Below are 24,111 nucleotides of genomic sequence, written 5' to 3' on the forward strand. Positions count from 1 at the left end.
TGTTTATAACTGAACAGTAATGCAATTAATAGGAAACAAATGCTGGAGCTTGAGGGCAGGTTATCCAATGAACTGTTGACAATATGTTTAAAGAGGACAAAACATAGTACTTCTTCATGCAAATCACACACATAGTTTATGAAACTCATTGCCACAGGATGTTATGGTGGTCACTATAGATAGTGCATAGATACAGAATTAGACAACTACATTAAGGAAAACTAAGTTAAAGCCTATTGGCCAAGACAACTGAAACATTGGCCAATTTAGAGGCACTATACCTCCTGCCCACCTAGCAGTTCGAAAGCACCCCTAAGTGCAAGTAGATAAATAGGTACCGCTTTATAGCGGGAAGGTAAACGGCATTTCCATGTGCTGCGCTGGTGCTGGCTCGCCAGAGCAGCTTCGTCACGCTGGCCACGTGACCCGGAAGTGTCTGTGGACAGCGCTGGCTCCAGGCCTCTTAAGTGAGATGAGCGCACAACCCTAGAGTCGGACATGACTGGCCCGTACGGGCAGGGGTACCTTTACCTTTGATACCTCTTGTGACAAACATTGGATAACATTCTCCATTATGCCCTGCTTGTAAATTTCCCCGAGAATTTCCTGGAGGCAACTGTTAGAAACAAATTTCTGGGCAAGATGGAACAATGGTCTGACTAAGAATAACCTTTCTTATTTTCTTAAAAAGAAAAGAAAAAGCACAACAATTTAATTTAGAATCACTAATAAAGGAACCTGCATGAAATTCAAAGTTCAATACAGATTCAGTTTGGAAAATATGCAGATGTAATGATAAAACACAACAATTTCACTACAACTTTCACTATGTAGAAAAGGAGGGTTGTCATTTTCATAAGTGATCCCTAAAGCATGTTCTGAAATTTCAAGAAGTGTGCTGTGGACACAGCAAGTATAAATGAATCCAATTTATTTGGCATTTTTTGACATTGTATCATGGAGCTACTTAAGCTTTCACATCAAACAATGCCAACATCAGTGTGCTGGACTGCCAAGATCAGTGTGCTGGACATCACATTTGAACAGGAAGACAATTGCCATAGATGCCAAAGTCCCCACCACTTATAGAGAAGTCAGAGTCTGAAGGCTACAGCATGGTATTGTCTGCCAGCCTCTGGTGTGCAGTGATGATGCGAGTTGCCACATTCCATGAATTGTAAGCCTCTCAGTAGCTTGATCCAGATCCACTTCAGAATGGATGGGATCTTAGTGTCTGTTGTCCAATGTGAAAAGACTCGCAGAGGATACATACACACACCCAAACACCATTTCTTATGCTTTCAGCCATTCATAGTAATTTCTGTTAAACATTCCGCACCTCGGGTGCTGCATGCAGAATTGTTCCCAACATCAAAAATCACAATTTGGGGGGGGGGGTTTATTTTCACTTTTCTACTTTTATAGACTTATTTCTAGTATTAAAGGAAATTTGACACCTAGCTGACTATTGATAATTTTTGGCTAGTATTTGTTTCATTGTCTTTGGTCACTTCAGACATTACCAAATAGTGTTCAAAGTGGCCAAATAGAAAGAAATGCTTCATTCCAGTATGTATTCCTGGCCTTTCTCAACAAAGTCTTGAAGTGATGCAATGCTAAAAGACTGTATTTCAGTAACTGACATCAGTAATGGGATGGGACCAATCAATGATCAAGATGGGAAGCTTCCTAGAAAAATGAATTCTGCAACAAAATTCATCAAGTTACTTTTTTTTGCAATTTGCAGTGTTGCTTAGCATTCAAATCTCTTCTACTTGCTTCCAAGGGTACATGTGATATATAATTATATCTTTAAGACTTTTTTCCATTTGTAAATGCTTTCTATGCTTTGTAGACAATCTTGTAAGCAATTAAGAGCTTGTTCACATAAGGTTATCCTGAGAGAACAACTACTTAACGTCTTTCTACGTTTCTGATTTCTGATTTCTGATTTCTTGCTAATGAAAAAAAGAGAACCTGCTAGATTAGCCAAACTTTTGATATAATTCTTGCTAATTAGATACATTCATGAGGGATACATGTATTAAGGTCTGATCATGTAAATGTGCACTATCACCATTATCTTATATATAAATGGTGGGAAGAAGAGTTTGAATCCAATAAAACATAGAAAGTGTACTGTTGAGGGAATCTCTGAAACATTTGGTTATCTAAAAGTATGAAAACAATGGATTTTTGGACCAAAGTTCACAATCTGAAAGAGAGTTACTGCGGAATAAGGAAAAAATATTGTCTAAAATGTATAAGCTACTATTGGAGTGGGAAACAAAAGATGAGGTGGTTAAAGCCTCAATGACCCACTGGCAATTGATATAGGATATACAATTGAATTAAACCTCTGGGAGAAAGTCTGGAAGAAAGAAATTTACTGCATGTTACATGTTGAAAGAGAACTACATGAAAGTGATGGTATTTAGCCCCAAGTAGACTAGCTAAAAACTATAAAGTGGAATCAAATTTGTGTTGGAAATGTGAAGACATGGAAGGGGCTTTTTCATATGTAGTGGGCATGCAAAAAAAGTTAAAGAATATTGGGAGATGATATTTAATGAGATGGAAAAAAATGTTTAAAACAGAATTCCCAAAAAACCCCCAGAGGCATTTCTGTTACGAATGGTTCAGACATTTATGTATGCAGCAACAGTGGCTCAGATCCTGTTAGCCCAAAAATGGAAGGTGAGGGAGGTCCCTAGCAAGGAGAACTGGTAACTTACGATGATAGAATATGCACAGTTAGCAGGTCTAACAAGCAGAATTAGAGAGCAAGAATCACAGGTGTTTAGAAGAGTGGAACATTTTCACTGAGTATGTAGTAAATATTTGTGTACAGATGAAAATGCTGGCAGTATTAAGGAAAATTCAACAGTATAACATATTTAAAAGGGATGCAAGATGGGAGAACTGAATTAGATGGGTATATAAAAATATGCAGGAATGGTGGGTAAATTAAAAGAACCTTGGAAGGGAAGGGAGGGAAGAAGTTGAATGGATGGCTATAATGGATGGCTATAATGAAATGTAAAATTTGAAAATGTGATAAAAATTATTTATTTTAAAAAAACAGTATGGAAACAAGACTTTAAGGACCATATACATAACAGATGTGATCAACCATTTATTTAATGACTGAGGTAACCACAGGGAATCTATGAGCTAAAGAATACAATATTAAGTTTTACAACAGCTGAAAAGAACCAAACTTACGCTACTCTTGACATCTTTCAGTTTGGGAAGTATGTCTAACCCAAAGCCATCTGCTTGTCCTCTTGTCCTGTTTCCACCATTCATGTAATTCCCAAAAGCAAGGACCAAACTTAAGACCTGCATAACTCCTGAGCCATTCTTCAGTGTCTGAGAAAACAAGATACAGAGCAACTTCTTCATCAGAAATATTTGGTTTCATTTAAGAAATAATAGACAATGGCAATGGCAAAAATGATTACTTGTTATAAGAAATATATATGCTGTAACTTACTTTTGCATATCATATTCATGCTATGTTTATCTCAATAAAACCTCAATGGTAACAATTTTGTAAGACTTAACTGTTGCTCATGGGTTACAAATAAAATAACACCAAAATGTTGTTCAAATTCTGAAAGTTTTACCACCACCACCCCGCCCTTCCCTGGCACAGGAATATCAGTACTTATTAATCATTTGGTATCATTAAGGTCACTCCTCTTCAAGATATACACATATATAATAGGGAAACCCAGCCAGCTGGGCAGAGTATAAATAAATTATTATTACTATCATCATCATCATCATCATCATCATCAGGGTTTCCCAGTTTCCATTAAGGGACAAGCGCCATATTTTGTCAAGAGAAAGTGGTTGGAAGTGTCATATAACAGCTGAACCATAGAAAATGTTAGGTGGAGCTCTAAGTACATGCTCTATCTGGCATATAGCAGGTGTGTACCTGGGAAAGAAAACACAGATTTTGACAGCAGGGGAAAGTCACAATAATGTTTTATGGTGATGGGAAAAATTCATAAACAGGGGATATTGGAGGCCCACAGGGGAGGTGTGCAAAGGCTGCATGCGCAATAGAGTAACTGGGCAAATATCACCAGCCATAACATGACTTGCAGCAATGCAACTCTGGATTTCGCACCAGAAAAAACAAGGAAGGATTCCCATTCTTGACAAGAAACAACCACAGAATACAAGTTGTGAAGAGTTTTCTCTTCACTAGCAAATTAGTCATCTTACACTTGCTAGCAGAGAGATAAATAAGCATCACCAGCAGCAATGGTGTGAGCATGACTCAGCCAGCAAGGGAACACCAATGCTTGGCACAAAAGGAAGACCACCACCACATAGGCTTCTGCATAGTGGGTTAAGCCCCACAACCACCCTCTCCTGATGGAAGGAGGTATCTGGCACAATGGAGCCGTTCTGTTATACTTTGAAAAGTATACTTCTGTTTCTTGTTAAGAACACACACAGAGACAATTCTTAATGAGGTGGGCCACCCTACTTTTAGCAACTGGATTCTTGATGGCTAAAAAAGCATGGCAAACAAAAGTCAACTCTTCTTAAAGGCCTAAGGTAAAGGTAAAGGTACCCCTGCCCATACGGGCCAGTCGTGTCCAACTCTAGGGCTGTGCGCCCATCTCACTTAAGAGGCCAGGGGCCAGCACTGTCCGGAGACACTTCCGGGTTACGTGGCCAGCGTGACGAAGCTGCTCTGGCGAGCTGGCACCAGCGCAGCACACGGAAACACCGTTTACCTTCCCACTATAAAGCTACTTGCACTTAGGGGTGCTTTCGAACTGCTAGGTGGGCAGGAGCTGGGACCAAAAAACGGGAGCTCACCCCGCCTCGGGGATTCGAACCGCCGACCATGCGATCGGCAAGCCCTAGGCACTGAGGTTTTACCCACAGCGCCACCCGCGTCCCTCTTAAAGGCCTAAAAAGCTTCATTAGTATTACGTTAGATGAAATCTGTTTACTGATCTCTTGAGAATAGTAGGGGAGGGTGAAAGAGGACAAACTAAACCTCTTTTTTCTACTCAGACCCTGCACTGGAAGACTGAGAGGAAGTATTAACTCAATTGCCTCAGGCAATGCCCAATGAAAGACTCCTGAAAGAAGGTGGCCTTTTTGATTGATTGATTGATTGATTGATTGGTTGGTTGGTTGGTTGGTTGGTTGGTTTGTAGCACCCTCTTCCCCAACCAATCAGAATGAGGGCAAAGGAAGGGCTTTCCTCAGTGATATCGGCACATGGCCAAATCTAATTGATCGTGTAGTACCATGACAGTATAATGTTCATTAGCCAGTACCAGACTGGTTGGGATAATGTAATGACTAACCAGGGGAAATGGCATCAAAGCAGCAGCACCTCAGACTAAAAAGAGACACAAAAAGAGCTACAGCAATAGGGTTTGGAGTGGGAAGTGTTTCAAGACCCTCAAAAGCATGCATTTCACTCTGAAAATGTTTTGGGGCAGTCAACGCAACCTAGTTTTTTACCCCAGGGAAAGATGGTGGTGAAGCAGTGAGATGAGAGTTAAGGTGAGAGTTTTTACTGCAACAAAACATGTGACTCGTGTATCAGTTTCTACAGCCAGAACAGGCACTGTAACCTTCCAACAGCTTGACTTCAACCACAAAAATGCACTACTACATTGTCTCCCAAGACAGAGAGATGCCAACCAACCAACTTTTAATGCAAGCGACAAATAATCAGGGTTTTTTTCAGCTGGAACTCACTGGAAATGAGTTCTGGCATCTCTCAGGTGGGCCCCATTGCCATTAGAAGAGAACGAGGGAGGTGTTCATATCTCTTTTTCTAGAAAAATGGCACTGAATATAATAAAATATCAGTTGTACATTGCTGCAAAGAGCTGTTTGACCATACTTTTCCAAACAGAACTTGCTACATTTGTAGAAGAATGTTTAGGAAACGTAGCACAATTTCCATGGGGTCACGAAGAGTCAGACACGACTAAACGACAAAATAACAACAACAACAACAACAACAACAAAGCACAATTTCATACGTGTCTACTTAACAGTAACTCCCACTGAGTTCAATGGGGATTATTCCCAGATTAAATGGATATAGGATAGCAGCCGTAGATTCTTATTGTAGTTAAGTTTCAAGATGTTTAGCTAATGTCAATGTCACCAAGTTACTCCAATCTGATTATTAGAAATTATAACAGAAAGGATGTTTACAAAAATTAACACACACATTAAGAGAAAAAGCCAAATAGTGTTTGTTTAGAAAATGCTAAAGGGAAGGCAGCATCGGTTACAGGCAGAAGAGATTTTGCTTTGGCACAGGAAGAAGGTACATTATTCTCTAGAGGTTGGTGTGCATTGGCTACAGACTTGTGATGTTATATTTCAGCACTGAAAGCCAAATCTTAAGATTTGCTTTGATCTTGAAGCACAATCATAAAATGTTCCATTCAGCAGGACTGCTATCCTTCACATTTAATGAGCAGCTAAAGTAAATAAAACTTTTGAAATATGAGTATTGCTGAACAAGAAAGATTAAATATCAGCAAATCTAGCCCTCACATCACATGGTCCAAAGTTAACCTACCTCACACAGTTTCTGCAACAATTCAAGTTTGCTGTGGATGGAGGAAATGCTTTCAGAAAACGTTGACTGGAACAGGATACAAAAGACTCGTTCTGAGAAGTTGGGAATGAGGGACAGCTCATAAAGAAACCTGCCGAAGTTAATGAAAAGTATTATTTATACCTATTATATGAATTTCACAGGCAAATTGTTCTCCCACAAAGCAGAAGGCAGCATTGTAGCCCAATAGAATGCCCAACCATAGGGTCCTTACTGTTCAGGTTTGTCCAAAGACTTGGCATTTTCCTTTTCTTTACTTGACTTGCCATGTTTTTCTATCTTTTCAAGTTCATCTGATTGTGCTCTCTTTAAAAAAAGACAGACAAAGAGAGGGGGTTTGGAGGGAACATTATGGTTTAAATGTAGAATACAAATACAAATAAAAGAAATTATATAATGCTCATAACACGTTAATCAATTAAAATCAGTTATGACTCCTCATATTAAGAAATTCAGCTGTTTATATGGATGGTTTCAATGGTTTCAGTGACTTAGTTTACTGAAGAATGTTACATGCAAGAATGTTTGATGCCGAACAAAACTTCTCTAAATGTAATGTTATGACTGTTAAAAGTTTGCAAGAGATCTATTCATCCAAGCATACATAAAGGCAACTCATGGTCTTCTTTCTCTCTCTCTCTCTCTCTCACACACACCCCCCCAAACCTTTTGAGTTTTTCATATATTTTCCTGGATCCAATGTCTAGGAAGCACTATTTCTTTTCACTAGTTAGTTGCTTGCACCTGAGGGCAATCTGATCTCCAAAAACACATTTAACAAAGTAAGGCATGATGACCTAAATCAAAGTTTTCAACACTATTGATATACGTGTCAATATTTGTTTTTGGAGGGTGGGGGGAAAGCAATTCTTTAAGTGAGTTATTTATCAATTGGTTCCGAAACCATGGGAGATGAACCGTGAGTAAAATGCTAAACAATTCCCCTTTTACATAAAGATTTGCTTCACTTAAGATGAAACAAACAGAGTCAAAAATCTCATTTCCTTCTAATATTGATGTGACTTTCTATTAGCAGGTTCCACTTTTCAACAGTATTCTGTTCAAAGGAAAGAGCAACAGTTATTTTAGAGGTCAAAGTGTTGTAACAGCAGACGGGTTTTTCCTTAAGTAGCATTACGTTTGTAGTATTTTAACATGAGTATAATACCCATCAAACACTGAAGCTGAAAAAACCCATGTGCCTGTTGTAATACACACACACACACACACACACACACACACACACACACACACACACACCCTTTCTATAACAGTGAACATCTGAGTTTTGAGCACTGAGTGCTTGAATACATCCTGAATTGAAGAAGTACCGTATTTTTCGCCACATAGGACGCACCGCCCCATAGGACGCACCTAATTTTTTTGGGGGGGGAAATAAAGGGGAAAAAATTTTTCCCCTCCCCAGGCACGGGGCAGGTGCAGGGGAAGCCCGAGCTTCCCCCGACCCCAGCCCCCAGAACAGCCTGATATCCGCAAGCCTAGGGAGCCGCACTGGTCTCCCCAGGCTTGCGGAGAGGTGCGCGAAGCCCGGTGGCGCTCTTCAGCGCGCACCAGGCTTCGGAATGCAGGCAGCTCTGGGCTACCCTCCGGAGCCCCACGCGGCTTCGCGCCAGGATCCAGAGGGTGGCGCAGAGCTGCAGGAAGCCCTGGAGCGCAGGCAGCTCCGCGCCACCCTCCGGAGCCCCGCGCGGCTTCGCGCCAGGATCCGGAGGGTGGCGCAGAGCTGCAAGAAGCCCTGGAGCTCAGGCAGCTCCGCGCCACCCTCCGGAGCCCCGCGCGGCTTCGCGCCAGGATCCGGGGGGTGGCGCGGAGCTGCAAGAAGCCCTGGAGCGCGGGCAGCTCCGCGCCACCCTCCGCAGCCTCCTACGGAGGGCGCCTCGTGCTCCACGCTGCCGGCTGCCGCCCGCAAGCCGTGCACGCCCGGGGGGAGTTCCCCTGGGCGCGCAAGGCTTGAGGACACCTGTGCGAAGCACGGGGCGTCCTCCGAAGGGCGCCCCGTGCTCCGCGCTGCAGGCTGCCGCCCGCAAGCCTTGCGCGCCCGGGGGGAGATCTCCCAGGTGCGCAAGGCTTGCTGACACCTGCGTGAAGCACGGGGCGTCCTACGGAGGGCGCCCTGTGCTCCGCGCTGCCGGCTACCGCCCGCAAGCCTTGCGCTCCCAGGGGGAGTTCCCCCGGGCGCGCAAGGCTTGCGGACAGCTGCGTGAAGTGCGGGGCGTCCTACGGAGGGCGCCCCGTGCTCCACGCTGTCGGCTGCCGCCCGCAAGACGTGCACGCCCGGGGGAGTTCCCCCCGGTGCGCAAGGCTTGCGGACAGCTGCACGAAGCACGGGGCGTCCCGCCTGCAAGCCTTGCACACCTGGGGGAACTCCCCCCAGGCGTGCAAGGCTTGCGGATAGCTTCCTGGAGCCTGGAGAGCGAGAGGTGTCGGTGTGCACCGACACCTCTCGCTCTCCAGGCTTCAGCGAAAGCCTGCATTCGCCCCATAGGACGCACACACATTTCCCCTTCATTTTTGGAGGGGAAAAAGTGCGTCCTATAGGGCGAAATATACGGTATATGCAAAAGCAATGTTTGGTATAGACTTTGGGGTTGTATTAATAATTAAATTACATAGTCTGCACGAGCTAACAATTGAACGTACTACAGAGCTGGGAATAGGAAAGCACAACCGGAATGATGATATCTCACATTATAGTCTAAAAGCAGTATCTGTTGTGTTAGTCTCGATGGCTCCATCTTTCAGAAAGCATGAGATCACAGAAATGTGACAGTAAAAAAACAAAACAAAAAACCAATTACTGTATAAATTTCCCACACAGGATTCACAAGCCCTAGAGCTTCCACTCTTCCTATGTCAGTGCCAGTGCCAGAGCCGGTGGCCATCAAAGAGCAGGGCCCAACCACTGGCCAGGGAGGAGAGTGGAGAAAATTAGACATCTTGCCCAGGTCCAGACGCCAGTCTGGCTTTAGGTCTGGTCATGGCATTGAAGCTGCCTTGGTTGCCCTGGTTGATGACTTTTATCAGAAGAGAGAGGAGGGGCGTGTAATTTGGCTCATTCACCTTGATCTTGCAGTGGCTTTTGGTACTGCTGACCACAGTATCCTTCTGGAGCTTCTCTCAGAGGGTTGGGGAAACTGTGCTTTAGTGCAGTGTTCCCCAACCTTGGGCCTCCAGCTGTTTTTGGACTACAACTCCCATCATCCCTCGCTAGCAAGACCAGTGGTCAAGGATGATGGGAATTGTAGTCCAAAAACAGCTGGAGGCCCAAGGTTGGGGAACACTGCTTTAGTGGGTCCGCTCATATCTCCAGAGCCATTTCACGGGCACTGTCCTATGGTGTCCCACAGGATTCCATCTCTCCCCCCCCCCATGCTATTTAACATCTATATGAACCCCCCTGAAAGCCCCCTGGAGTTAAGTGCCATCAATATGTGGATGACACCCAGCTCTGTCTCTGTTTTCAACTGAATCAGAAGAGGCAGTTGAAGTGTTAGGCCAGTGCTTGGAGGCAGTGATGGGTTGGGTGTGGCCCAATAAACTGAAGCTGAATACTGAAAAATCAGAGACGTTTTGTCTTGGAGATGGGAAGATGGCCTGCTCTGGGTGGTAGTGTTCTCTCCTGGAAGAAGCAGCTCCACAGTTTTGGGGTGCTCCTGGATTCAGCGCTGTTGAGGAACAGCAAAACATCTCTGGGCCTTGGGGAGAACACTAACCACACACCATGATGCGTTACCTTTCCACACGCAGGAAGGGTTCGAGGTGGGGGCAGACCGAAGAAGCAACTCCCTATATGTTACTTGATAAGGTGCATTTACACAAAGAGTCATTGCTGACCGTTTAAAATTATTTTAAGTCTTTAGTTTGGTGTATAGTTGCCAACTCTAAGGAGCCCAGACCCCTTCCCCTCCAATTTTGGGGGGCATCCTCCCATTGACCATGTCAAGCCACATCAGCCTCTTTCTCCACTGCATGAGAACGCAGGTAAGGTGCCTGATTGCCCACCCACTTTTCTGTCTCCCGGGCCCCCTCCCTCCTCTCCTCGCCTCCAGAGGCCTTGGCCTGGACCTGGCACCCCACAAGCCCCGCGCCATGGAGGAACTTGTCTGCCTACAGGCAACCTGAGAGAAACAGGAATTACAGAAAAGAGTGAAGTATGCTTTCAGTTCAGTTCCAAAGCCTAGAGCCTCATTAATAGACACAGGAAAATCTGCAGTGAAATTTGAGAGATTAGGCTTATGGCACATAGGTGCCACTTCAAGTGTGCTGTCCTACCTTCAAAGGCAGCACAAGTGACTAGGTGGGGAAATATGACTCTGCTGCCCTATGTTGCACTGAGCCAACATGTTTCATAGTATCATAGAATTGTGGAGTTGAAAGGGACCCCCATGAGTCAGCAGTGTGGTGCAGCACCAAAAATAACTATTGCTATTCTAGGCTGCATCAACAGAAGTATTGTGTCCAGGTCAAGGGAAGTAATAAAAGGTAAAGGTACCCCTGACCATTAGGTCCGGTCGTGGCCGACTCTGGGGTTGCAGTGCTCATCTCACTTTATTGGCTGAGGGAGCCGGCGTACAGCTTTCGGGTCATGTGGCCAGCATGACTAAGCCGCTTCTGGCGAACCAGTGCAGCACACGGAAACGCTGTTTACCTTCCCGCTGAAGCGGTACCTATTTATCTACTTGCACTTTGACGTCCTTTCGAACTGCTAGGTTGGCAGGAGCAGGGACCAAGCAACGGGAGCTCACCCCATTGCGGGGTTTCGAACCGCCAACCTTCTGATCGGCAAGTGCTAGGCTCTGTGGTTTAACCCACAACACCACCAGTGTCCCCTAAGGGAAGTAATAGTCCCACTTTATTCTGCCTTCATCAGACCACGCCTGGAATACTGAGTCCATTTCTGGGCACACAGTTGAAGAAGGATATTGATAAGATGGAACGTGTGCAGAGGAGGGCGACCAAAATGATCAAGGGTCTGGAAACCAAGCCTTACGAAGAATGATTGAGGGAATTAGGTATGTTTAGCCTGGAAAAGAGGAGACTGAGAAGAGACATGATAGCCATCTTCAAACATCTAAAGGGCTGTCACATGGAGGATGAAGCAAGCTTTTCCCCCCCTGCTCCAGAGGCTAGGACACAAACCAATGGATTCAAGTTACAAGAAAGCAGATTCAAACTAAACATCAGGAAAAACATTCTGACGGTAAGAGCTTTTCAACAGTGGAACAGAATCCCACAAAAAGTGGTGGGCTCTTCTTCCTTGAAGGATTTTAAGCAGAGGTTGTAGGGCGATCTGCCATGTATGATCTAGTTGAGATTCAGTAAAATGTTTCTCCTGCTTCTTGGAATATGAGCTAAGTTTTCTGGTACACTATTTGTGGGCTGCGTCAAGTGTCAAGTCTCCAAAGCTAATTTTGGTTATATTTGTCTCTCTTTGTGTGCATGTATATAAAATTGAAGCCAAATTCAGGAAATAAAAAGGACATTCCTATTCCCCTCAAGAGCATTTTGTCAAAGAGAACATTCAACATATTGTTCACATAAAATTTCATTAGCTCCTGATTACACTTGAAACATCTTTGAAACAATACATTGAAATAAATTAAATAGAAAACTGATGGCACAAGCTAATTGTAATATAGTACAGCAAACAAGACACAAGATAATATTCCTGCACAGTTCCCCATCAAATATACTTTAAGCAGGAAAGTAAAACCAATTGGGTGGGAGTCTCTTGCAAGATACTTTTCAGAACTCTCATATCATAAATCCTTGACTGCTCATAAATATATTGTTCTTCCCATATACACATGTATTATGTATTATTAATCACAGCACATCCTTTCATTGGTGGCTGATAACAGACTGTGATGTATGGAGAGGGGGGAATAAGATAAACCAGAAAGTGTGCAAGAGCCCCTCCTTCCCCAATTGCTACATTAAATACACTTCCCATCATTTTATAACAATGGCCCTATTCAGAGATAACAACAATCTATGATAGTAAGTCCTTGTCTAGGAGAGGAGGAAGTTCCTCATAATCCTGAGGGGGGGGGGGAGAAGTAACAATTGGGGAGATACAGGGTTCTTTTCCTGGGCCTGGTGTTGTCCAACACCTTTATAAAGAAATTGGATGAAGGAATAGAGGGGATGCTCACCAAATTTGCAGGCACCAAATTGGGACGGGTAGATAATACTTCATAAAATAGAATTAGGATTTGAGAGGACTTGGAGAACAGACTGGAGAACCGAGCCAAAACTAACAAAATAATTTTCAATAGGGACAAATGAACGGTTCTACACTTACATCTTCTTCAACTAGACATGGGTATAAATCTTATAAACAAAACAGCAACCATATACAGTACAAGTCTATACTCCATTTGTTAACAAACAATAAACTTAATTTATATTTCTACTACAGTGGTACCTTGGGTTACAGGCGCTTCAGGTTACAGATGTCAGGTTACAGACTCCGCTAACCCAGAAATAGTACCTCGGGTTAAGAACTTTGCTTCAGGGTGAGAACAGAAATCGCGCAGCGGCAGCACAGTGGCAGCAGGAGGCCCCATTAGCTAAAGTGGTGCTTCAGGTTAAGAACAGTTTCAGGTTAAGAACGGACCTCCAGAACGAATTAAGTTCTTAACCCGAGGTACCACTGTATCTCTTGTTGTCTTCTCTATTTATTAACATAAATTAAAAAACAAAAAACACATAATTGGACTTCCTATCATTTCCCGATGTGTATTTCCCTTCTGATGGTGAATATACCTAACATTATTAGCTTATCCTTTGTTTCCTTTCTAATATATTCTTAGAACAGTACTTAACCTTTGACTTATTTCATTTATAATTCATTAATCCAGGGTCAATCAGGGTTCTACACTTAGGCAGGTATAACCGGCGGCACAAACATAAGATGAGGCACACCTGGCTTGACAGAAGTACATGTGAAAAGGAACAAGCTTGACATGAGTCAACAGTCAAAACAAAAAAATTCCTTCCAGTAGCACCTTAAAGACCAACTAAGTTAGTTCTTGGTATGAGCTTTCGTGTGCATGCACACTTCTTCAGATACACTGAAACAGAAGTTGCCAGATCCTTCTATATAGTGAGAAGGTGGGGAGGGGTATTACTGTTGACGACTCTTAATGACTGCAATAGGTCTTACAGGAAAAAGCAAGGGGTGAGAAGGTGAAAAATGGCTTTGTCATGTATAATGAGATAAGAATCCAATGTCTTTGTTCAGACCAGGTCTCTCCATGGTTTTAAGTTTGGTAATAAGTTGCAATTCAGCAGCTTCTCCTATTCAGACATATTGCAGTCGTTAAGAGTCGTCAACAGGCTCATCACAGCTATCTGCCAATCACCCATTCCCACCACCCTTCTGAGTAATACCCCTCCCCACCTTCTCACTATATAGAAGGATCTGGCAACTTCTGTTTCAGTGTATCTGAAGAAGTGTGCATGCACACGAAAGCTCATACCAAGAACTAACTTAGTTGGTCTTTAAGGTGCTACTGGAAGGAATTTTTTTGTTTTGACTATGGCAGACCAACACGGCTACCTATCTGTAAATGAGTCAACAGTGTGATGCAGCAGCTCATGGGTCCTTCAGGTACCCACAATCATGTAGCTTCTTAATCTGCTCTTCTCTAGGTTAACTAGAGCCTCTTTAATTAAATGTTACTGTAACAACTTCTTCAGTAACCATTCAGCAAATACTCAGAGACTGGAGGAGGATGAGGAGAAGAAGAAGAAGAAGAAGAAGAAGAAGAAGAAGAAGAAGAAGAGGAGGAGGAGGAAGAGGAAGAATACCCATGGTATTATTATGCTAGTAACTATCCCCAATAACACAGAACAATAAGCCTAAATGAGCTATCTGGGTTTTTCACTGGAAAATAGAAAATGTCTAAGATGTATTCAGTAACTATGCAGTTTAACAAGTCTTTAATTCCTTAGTAAACAGGAATTAAGCCCTCAGGATTGCGGCTTTTGAAATTAGGGTGTGTTTAGACTTGGAGGCTGCCCAAACTTCTATCACATCTCGAAGGAAAAGCGCCATGCCAAACATATGTAATCAGAAAAAAGTGATTACATTTTGAAGAAAGATCATAAAACAAATGCTCCCATATGTTTCAGAGATCAAATAAAACGTCTGAGAACTAGTACCGCAGTGTTTTAACTGTACAGTAAGAAGAATGTTCAGATGTGACAATTAATGAACGCAGTGTATGAAAAGTAACAGGAAAGGTTGTGCAAGTTAATAAGAGATTTGGAAATATGGAGCAGTAAAACAGGGGCAATTCTTTTCAGGCTTCAGCAGAAAAAGAATCCTCCTTGTTCTGGAGGGAAAGCTGGGGGTGAAAGAGAAAACTCCCTCTTTGTGGAGGAGTTAAACTAAGAGAAGAATTATTTGAGACACTATATTTTTAGCAGAAAATGTAGGTGAGATGGCGCCAGCTGCAGATCAGAGTTCCAGTTAGGCCCACTTTTCCAGCAGTGATATCCACAGCAGTAGCTTCCTTGGCAAGCTCCTCTTGTCTTCTCCTCCATACAGCAAGAGCAGTAGCAACTCATAAATCCAGGGAAGATGTCAACATTTCCCTAGGCTCTCAAGGCAGTAGACCCCAAGGACAAAAGCAAAGCAGTGGTGTTTCCTCCCCCTGCTTTTCTGAAAAAGTTTAAGATTAAGAGACTCGCCAAGAAGATTATTTTCACTCCAGCTTGTTCTTTCTTTTATGTTTAATAGACAAAGCAGCGCAAGCCTCTATGAATATTTTCGACATAGTAGCCTGAACAGGTCCTTTCAACAGCTTCATTGCTACTTCCCTGATTAAGAGCTAGTGTCACCATCAAAGCAAGGCTAAAAAGCATAAATAGCAGGTCAGGTATTTATATTACGTTTCTACTCTACATGCATCTCTTTCTTGCTGTTAGGGACAATTAAGGGTGATAGTGATAAGCTATTAAGCCATTTTACAGTGAGTGCCCTCCCATTATTTACCCTGTCATCCTTTGATATTATCAGATGAGCTATCTTAAACCCCCACTATGTCACAAGAAACAACAACAACAACAACCTGCCATTCACCCTATGGTCCCCAGGGTGGGTTACAGCCATTAAAACTCAATGTTAAAAACAATCACAAAAATAAAGTTGAACTAAAATATGCATCATGGATGTAAAAACAAAACAAAAAACAGGATAAAGTTGTATGCCTTCAGCATTGGCCCAAAGGTATATAATGAAGATGTCAGATGGACCTCTATGGGGAGTTCCACAGCTTAGGGGCTGCCACAGAGAATGTCCTCTCCTGGGGCACCACTCCCACCTAGCTCTGAGCTTCTAAGAATGGTGGAACAACCAAGAGGGCTCCCTCTACCCATCTCAACATGCATATAAAAAACCTTTTCGGTAATGGCCCCAGGAAACCTAATGGAATTTATCCACTTCTTGAAAGCATTAGAATATATCCTTTTTTACACATGCTTTCATTCACATTTAGTAACTAATAGACAGCCATGCTCAGCAACTAATTTTTAACAGGGACTGTACTTTTAAAGACAATATGTATTGTTGTAAGCTTGCAGAGAGAATCAGGGCTGCTGGAATTCCATTAGTGGCCCTGGAAAGAATTTATTTTGCTAGGAACAATGACTAGGAAAGAGGGATCCTACAGGAAGGTCGAAAACACTTTTGGCACAAGAGCGTGCTCTTCTCTTCTCCTTCCCCTCCAGAAAGCAAGTTTGGACTATAAGCTGACATAATTTGGGGGCTGAAGTCTGAGTTATGGACTTAGTTTAGGCATTGGGGTAGGGAATCCATTTAAAAATATGTTTAAGTTGCTCTTCCAAACCACTTGAAGTGTGTGTGGGGGAAGCATATATTGGTGTACTGTACTTTAGCTTTCCATTTCAGCTTGGATGCTCCTTGGATTTTCCTTAATTTTAGGTAGAAATAATATCATTTATGAACAGACAGTTTTGTGGCTTTAAAGTGAAATCAGATCAGTAGATACATGGAGGGAAAATGATGTAGACTATAGCAGTTAAATAAAGTGAGAAAAGTGAATACAGAAAGAAAATGGATTTTAAAATAATTATTTTAAATATACTCATGTTAGGCGAAAGATAAGATTGAGTGCCAGCCAATCCATGACCTTACAGTATATTAATGTGTGTTAATACTAGCTTTTATTACATGCTAAGAATGATTAAAATGTAAAACAGCTATTTCACAATAAAACCAGCAGCTGACTATTAAAAATGCACCAAATAGATCTGGCATATGTCCTCTGACTAACTTTTTGATGTGTAGGAACATAATTTTTCCACTGTGCTTTCCTATTATGCTAGACTACATGTCTTAGTCTACTAATTTGTAATGTCCTGTCTTTGAGGGGTTACACAATTTCCCAGACCTTTTAATTTCTGCATGGGGTTTTCCATTTGATTTGAACCAGGAAACTGTTCTATTATAGCAACACTCCCATAGCCACAACATAATGGCTTTGCCCTGGTTTTCAGGCAATCAAAAAGTGCTAATAATACAATGAGTATATATTCATGATATATATTTGTCTTGTTACTCACATTCTCATAAAGGGCTTGAAGAGTCTCTAAATCAACCACAGAGTTATCCAAGTTCACAACAGCTGTGAATAAGAGAGACAAAAGTGGAAAAGGATTACATGTCAATATGATAATCCATCAGTGAAGAAAAGACTAAGCACAATAGTTTTTTATGACCCACTGGTCATACAGCTTAACGGCTTAAAGTTTATTAATGCTTTTGAAAAGTGCTGTGTCAAAGATTGTGGACAAGGAACCTGGTGGAGCCAGGTGTCAAATGTTAAGAAATTCATGCCCCCGTTCCCCTACAAGACACACATAGGATCCCATGAGTACGGCAAAAGTCAAAGATCAGAGATAAGCTTTACATCAGAGTTTCATGGTCCGACTAAAAGCATTATAGAAAATCGCAAGTCTGTTACAGCCAAACACACACACACACACACACACACACACACACACACACACACAGGAGACCTGTCACTGGTTGGGTTTCACTCTTAAACTGATTAATCCATAGATCAACCAGTGACCTTCAAGACACCTGACAAGGGTTAAATCTTCTATGCTCTAAAGCCAAAGATTTCATACAGATATAAAACTATGCTTTTCTGGTCCTGAAGTAATCTATGTTTTGCCACAGATATCCATTACTGTTCTTTTCGTGTGAAAACAAATGTAGTTAGCCATTACACAAACAGCAATTTCAATCAAGCCAACTTCAAAAGGAGAAAATGATGATTATGATTAACAAAGACACCAAGAAGGAAAGTTAAGATAATTCAACAATAGCAAAGATATGAAAATCCATATTTATGCTAGCAGGATGTATTGCTATATCGAATGATTTAAAAGCTCGTCATGGTGCTTACTTCAAAAAACATTTTTAAAAGAAGACAAATTTTGTTTGTAATACACTGAGTTCGCAAATGAGAAAAGCGGCTCAGACTTCCAGCAGACAGGATGATTTGTGGCCCAGAGGTGGGCAATATAAAGTAGACTCTTGACCCTCATCCATCTAGGCTGGTTACATTAAGCCAGAACTGGCTGCCCATGTTTGTGTGATAACTGTGGAGGTTGTGGTGTTTGAACTTTGTGAAAGAAAGGCTCACTTGCTTTAGATTTTCAGGTGGAGAGCTACTGCCCTCTTTCAAATTCTTCCCATTTGGTTACAGTCTGGTTACAGTTGCTCAGGTTCATAGTTGCATCTTTTTGTTGAATTTCAGGGTGTGCTTGTGGAATGGAACTGCTTGGATAGCCCTGTCTTATAACCTCATTTAGGAGATAATAAAGTGGACCTTGTTGATTCTCTTACTCAAATTTAAGCATGACCAAAAAGAAAGGAAAAAAAGGGGGGGGGGAGGAAAAGCATCAACAAAAAAGGGAGCACAGATAAAATTGGGCATATGACCACCCTACTTCCAATCCGATCTCAAAATTATTTCAGGTATGTGTTCTGCTCCATTGGATTAACACTGTCAGATGAGGGACACCTGGATTGCCAGTACTACATGTAAAAAGAATCTAGGGGTCTTCGCAGACCACAAACTGAACATGAGTCAACAGTGTGATGCAGCAGCAAAAAAAGACTAATGCTATTCTAGGTTGCATTAACAGAAGTATAGTGTCCAGATCAAGGGAAAGCATAGTCCCACTCTGTTCCACCTCTGTCAGACCACACCTAGAGTACTGTGTCCAAGTTCAGAGCACCACAAGTTAAGAAGGATATTGACAAGCTGCAATGTGTGCAGAGGAGGGTGGCCAAGATGATCAAGGGTCTGGAAACCGAGCCTTATGTGGAACAGTTGAGGGAATGGGGTATGTTCAACCTGGTAAAGAGGAGACTGAGAGGAGATGTGATTTCCATCTTCCAATATTTAAAGGACTGCCACACAGAGGATGCAACAAGCTTGTTTTCTGCTGATGTGGATGCTAGGACCAAAGAACAGCTTCATATTAAAAGAAAGTAAGGTAAAGGTAAAGGTACCCCTGCCCATACGGGCCAGTCTTGACAGACTCTAGGGTTGTGCGCCCATCTCACTCAAGAGGCCGGGGGCCAGCGCTGTCCGGAGACACTTCCGGGTCACGTGGCCAGCGTGACATCGCTGCTCTGGCGAGCCAGAGCCGCACACGGAAACGCCGTTTACCTTCCCGCTAGTAAGCGGTCCCTATTTATCTACTTGCACCCGGAGGTGCTTTCGAACTGCTAGGTTGGCAGGCGCTGGGACCGAGCAACGGGAGCGCACCCCGCCGCGGGGATTCGAACCGCCGACCTTTCGATCGGCAAGCCCTAGGCGCTGAGGCTTTTACCCACAGCGCCACCCGTGTCCCTTAAAAGAAAGTAGATTCCGATTAAACGTCAAGAAGAACTTGCTGACAGTAAGAGTTGCTCAACAGACTCCCATGAGAGGTGCTGGATTCTCCTTCCTTGGAAGTTTTTAAGCAGAGGTTAGATGGCCACCAGTTGTGTATGGGCTAGTTGAGATTCATGCATAGCAGTGGGTTGGACTAGATGACCCTCTGGGTCCCTTTCAACTCGACTATACTGTGAATCTATATACTTTTTAGGTAAAATGTGACCAGGAAAGCACCCTAACTAGCATTTCCACTGGCTATTCCTGACAGAATACTGACAGCAGATTACATTATCCTGTATAAATCAGTACCCTTCACTGTTGCTAAATGATTCTGTGTATAAACCTCAAGATTAGAGACAATATAATTCATGCTCATTTGTTTCTCATTGCTGTAAAGCATTCAGTGATAAAATGCAGTGTCTGGGACTCATCACATTTCCCCCCTACAGGTCTGAAACATAATTTTAGTTACAGTATAATAAAGGAATATATAAATAAGGAAACGTTGATGTTGATTGCACTGAGCAGGGTCCAGTGTGTATGTAGAGATTGGAGGAAAGAATTTTAGCAGATGAAAAGAACATTCATTCATTTTGGAATGTACTAACTTCCTAAGACAATCAAGTTTTTCTTTTAGCTTTCTTTCAAACCTTTGTTTTGTTTTACTCCTTCCCTTTTCTAATTTTTGACTGCATGGAGTATTTTAAAAGTTACCTGGTTATAACTTTTTTCTTTCTTTCCATTGCCTTTCTTTGTGAAGGTCATGCTGGTTCAAGAAATAAATAAATCCAAAACCAAACACATAAACGTTAAATTATTTAGATGGGAGTAAATTAAAAGTCTCACAAAACCACCACAAAAAACCTTTCAGCATTTCTCATTTTAATATGAACTTAGTTGTGGTTCGAGGACCCGATCCCCGCATAGTGGAATGAAAACACAAGGACACGTGATATAAGGTTAATGGGCAAGAAAAGGCCACAACTTTATTGATTACAGCAAGTGAAAAGGTATTGGCTTAGGCATTGGATTACATCATCTGACTCCACCCACTCAGAGAGGGGTGAGTCTAAAACAGGGGGTTTATTCACCAGTAGGTGGAGCCTGTTGATGCTAATCCAACTATAAGCTCTCCCCTGATGTCACCGAGGGTCGTGCCATGGCCTCCCACCACGCAGGCATCGGACAGAATACACGACCGCCGGATTCCTTTAACAGAATACCCAAAATTGAAGGCGTAGGCGATGGCCACACCTAGCCCTTCCACACACCACAACACATTATTCCAATGCCTAACCTACCCACCAATACCACGAAAGTTGTGACGATTGCTACGAGGTAGGCGAAAAAACCAAAAAGCCTAATGCCAAATGGAAAAATTCCTACCAGGCCCCCCAGACAACCAGGGCGACCAACCTAAGGTCCATAGCAAGGCCAAAAGAAAGCTGAGACCCTGAGCTCTAAGGGAGTGGAGGGTGGGTGACTTGAGACGGTCCGACAAAGAGAGAGGCCGGGAGGCTGGTGCGGCAGCAATTTACGCTGCCGTACACGCCCCCTCGAAGGCACCTGGTTGGGTGCCTGTCAGTGGGCGTGGGCGCCAGCCAGGTGAGTGGGAGGCAGGGGGCTAATGCCCCCTGCTTGAGGCGGAGTCTGGCCCCGACCACAACCACTCCCCTCTTTGCAGGAGGAGAGTCTTTCTTGCCACTAGAAACCAACCTCTAAAAAATGGTACCAAATACTGAGGGACATTCTCAGTCCACATTTTATACTGATGAGAGTTGGAATCTGCAACATCTGGAGGGTCACAGATTGCTCATGCCTTGCAAAAGCAGACCAAAGTAGCTAATCAATCCAGAACTTTCAATGATGGTCTCAACACACTGAGACCACAGGTATTAGGTGAAATGGGCTAAACACAAGAGAGGAGAGGAATATAACTAGTACCAGTCAGCATAAAAAAACCGGGATGGAGGAGGAGGAGAGAAGACCTAGGCATCATATGATACACTCATTTTCTATCTTGAAGGAGAAGAGATTATGTGTACTTTAATCACAACCCATTCTTCTAGATGAAAAAAGACTTTTCGCTCATTTCAGTGATATTAACAAGATCCATCCCACTGCATAGACAACACTGACCATAATAATGAATCCTGTGGAAGCATCTCCAGCATTCAAGGGTGGCTCGCTGAAAAGTACCAGTTGCTTGATAGAGTCCCTAATCACAGGTTTTTTAAAAAAACAATTGTGTTCAGAATAAGAAATGTAAAGTTATTGGATAAAAATATGCTTTCCCAAATATTCAAACGGCAGACAAATGCCTTTAGAAGCAGCCTATGCTCTAAATACAGGATGTGCACTTGTATAAAAATATTCTGTTTTTAAAGTGCTTCTGCATTCTTTTAGCTGTTTGTCTTGGGTTTCCCCCTCTCAAATGTGCTAATTTTTGTGTTTCAAAATACATGACAGCTTCTCTTCTAATTTTTCAAGTTATTAAGATTACCTAAGAATTACTTAGAGAGCAACATAACACTTTTGATTGAATGCTTTTATGAGATAAGAAAATGTATGGCAAACACAGTGGTGCCAGGCCTGTGTACTTTCAACAGCACAGGTATGCAGGAGAGTGTAGATATTTCAGAGAGCTGCTTATAAGTTAGCTTATAAGGACACCATAAACATGGTTCTCTGCTTTTATGAAAATAGCTTAATCTAGAAATAGCCTTTAAAAAAATAGCATTAAAAAAACTATACAGAAATTCAGGTCTGTGGAGGGAAAGAACCTGGATTGTTCAAAAATGCATAGCCAGTGTGTGCAGGCCTTGACAAAGGTAAATGATGGCTGACAAATTTCTAACCCAAAAAGCAAAACTAAAATAAAATGACTAATTCTTATTTATTTCTACACTTTAAATTATGTACTATCATGTTTTTTTTCTTTTAAAGAGAGATTATATGAACACGAACACCACCCTTCTCTGCAGATAAGAGACATTTAATTCCACCCGCAACATAGACTGTCCTAACACCCGATATATATTGACACTGCTGCTTCTCTTGCCTGCCACACACCTAAACTTGTGGCCGTGTTGATGTGGGGGCAGGTGAACAAATAACTGAAAATGTATTTCCAGCTGAAGTGACTCTTCATGCTCCATATTTTGGAAATGTGGTCTACATTTTATTTAAAAATAGTATAAATGGCACAACTGTGGCTTGAAGCTTTGGCACGCACAGTTCAAAAATTAAGCTCGCCATCTGTCTCCAGAGTGTGCTGTGAAGGTGAGGGGTTGACTGGATCCTGGAAACAGTCTACGCATCACTTAGCCAGAGAGTGGTTCCCACTTGTCTAAACAAGGTGGTGGTGGTGGTGGTTGAGCGACTATTAAATTAAATAGTTCTATTAAATTTAGTCATCACTTTTTACCCCCAAAAAAGTCTCAAAGTGACATGCAAAATATCATATTTCCTTGAATCTAATGCTCACCTTTTTGGGCCAAATTACATTGCGAAATTAAGGTATGTATTAGATTTGATGGCACATTCTCCAGCAAATCCTATTTTTGTTTGTTTCAAGGTTCTGAAAATTGAGGTGAGCATTAGATTCGATGGCACATTACTCAAGTAAATACGGTACAGAAGTACCCTAAAATGTCCAAAATTATTGTTATTATTAGTTATAATATTAATAATTATTATTAATAAAAGTGTTCATCCCCCAGAGATTAACAACAGAAAAAATCTCCTACCCCACTCCAAAAATAAAAGGCCCAAAATCAAACCAATACTTGGGGAAACCAAGAATATTCTCTTTTTTTGGCTCCAACAAACGGACAATGCCACAGGAGAGCATTCCACAGCTGAGGGGATGCTACTGCAATGGCACATTCTCTTGTTACCACTCTGCATCATCAAGGCACATGCAGAAGGGCCTCTTATGATCATAAGGCAGGTTTGTATTGGGAGAGAAGGTCCTTGAAGTATTGGAGTCCTGTGCTTTATAGTTTAAAACTAGCACTTTGAATCTGGCCTACAATCTAATTGGCCATTCATCTAACAACTATCTTTGGACCCAGAATGAGATTACTAGCGCCTGGTCACAAATTCCCCCTTTTTGGTCTAGGTGCTCAAAAGGATAGTGGTTGGTCAGCTGCAGACCCTCTTGGAAGAGACTGGTTATCAGTAACCATTCCAGTCTTGCTTTAGGCCCTGTTTTGAAACTGAAGCAGCTTTGGTCACCATGATGGATTACCTTTTTCTAAGACAGATAGGTAGCCGTGTTGGTCTGCCATAGTCAAAACAAAAAAAATTCCTTCCAGTAGCACCTTAAAGACCAACTAAGTTAGTTCTTGGTATGAGCTTTCGTGTGCATGCACACTTCTTCAGATACACTGAAACAGAAGTTGCCAGATCCTTCTATATAGTGAGAAGGTGAGGAGGGGTATTACTATCTGCCAATAGATATAGCTATCTACCAATCACCCATTCCCACCACCCTTCTGAGTAATACCCCTCCCCACCTTCTCACTATCAGGA

General features: G+C 42.4%; 1 protein-coding gene across 1 annotated transcript in view; it reads right to left on the reverse strand.

Moving 5' to 3' along the window:
- Nucleotides 1-24,111, reverse strand: part of FMN2 (formin 2) — a 160,460-nt gene that overhangs the window by 41,255 nt on the left and 95,094 nt on the right. Inside the window, exons 8-11 of the mRNA XM_077925750.1 lie at nucleotides 17,240-17,301; nucleotides 6,840-6,931; nucleotides 6,587-6,716; nucleotides 3,226-3,372 (exon numbers count right to left, since the gene is read on the reverse strand). Coding sequence (XP_077781876.1) covers nucleotides 3,226-3,372; nucleotides 6,587-6,716; nucleotides 6,840-6,931; nucleotides 17,240-17,301 — 431 coding nt within the window. The remainder of the gene's footprint in view (nucleotides 1-3,225; nucleotides 3,373-6,586; nucleotides 6,717-6,839; nucleotides 6,932-17,239; nucleotides 17,302-24,111) is intronic.

Source organism: Podarcis muralis, chromosome 3 (genome assembly GCF_964188315.1).
Source record: "Podarcis muralis chromosome 3, rPodMur119.hap1.1, whole genome shotgun sequence".
NCBI lineage: Eukaryota > Metazoa > Chordata > Lepidosauria > Squamata > Lacertidae > Podarcis > Podarcis muralis.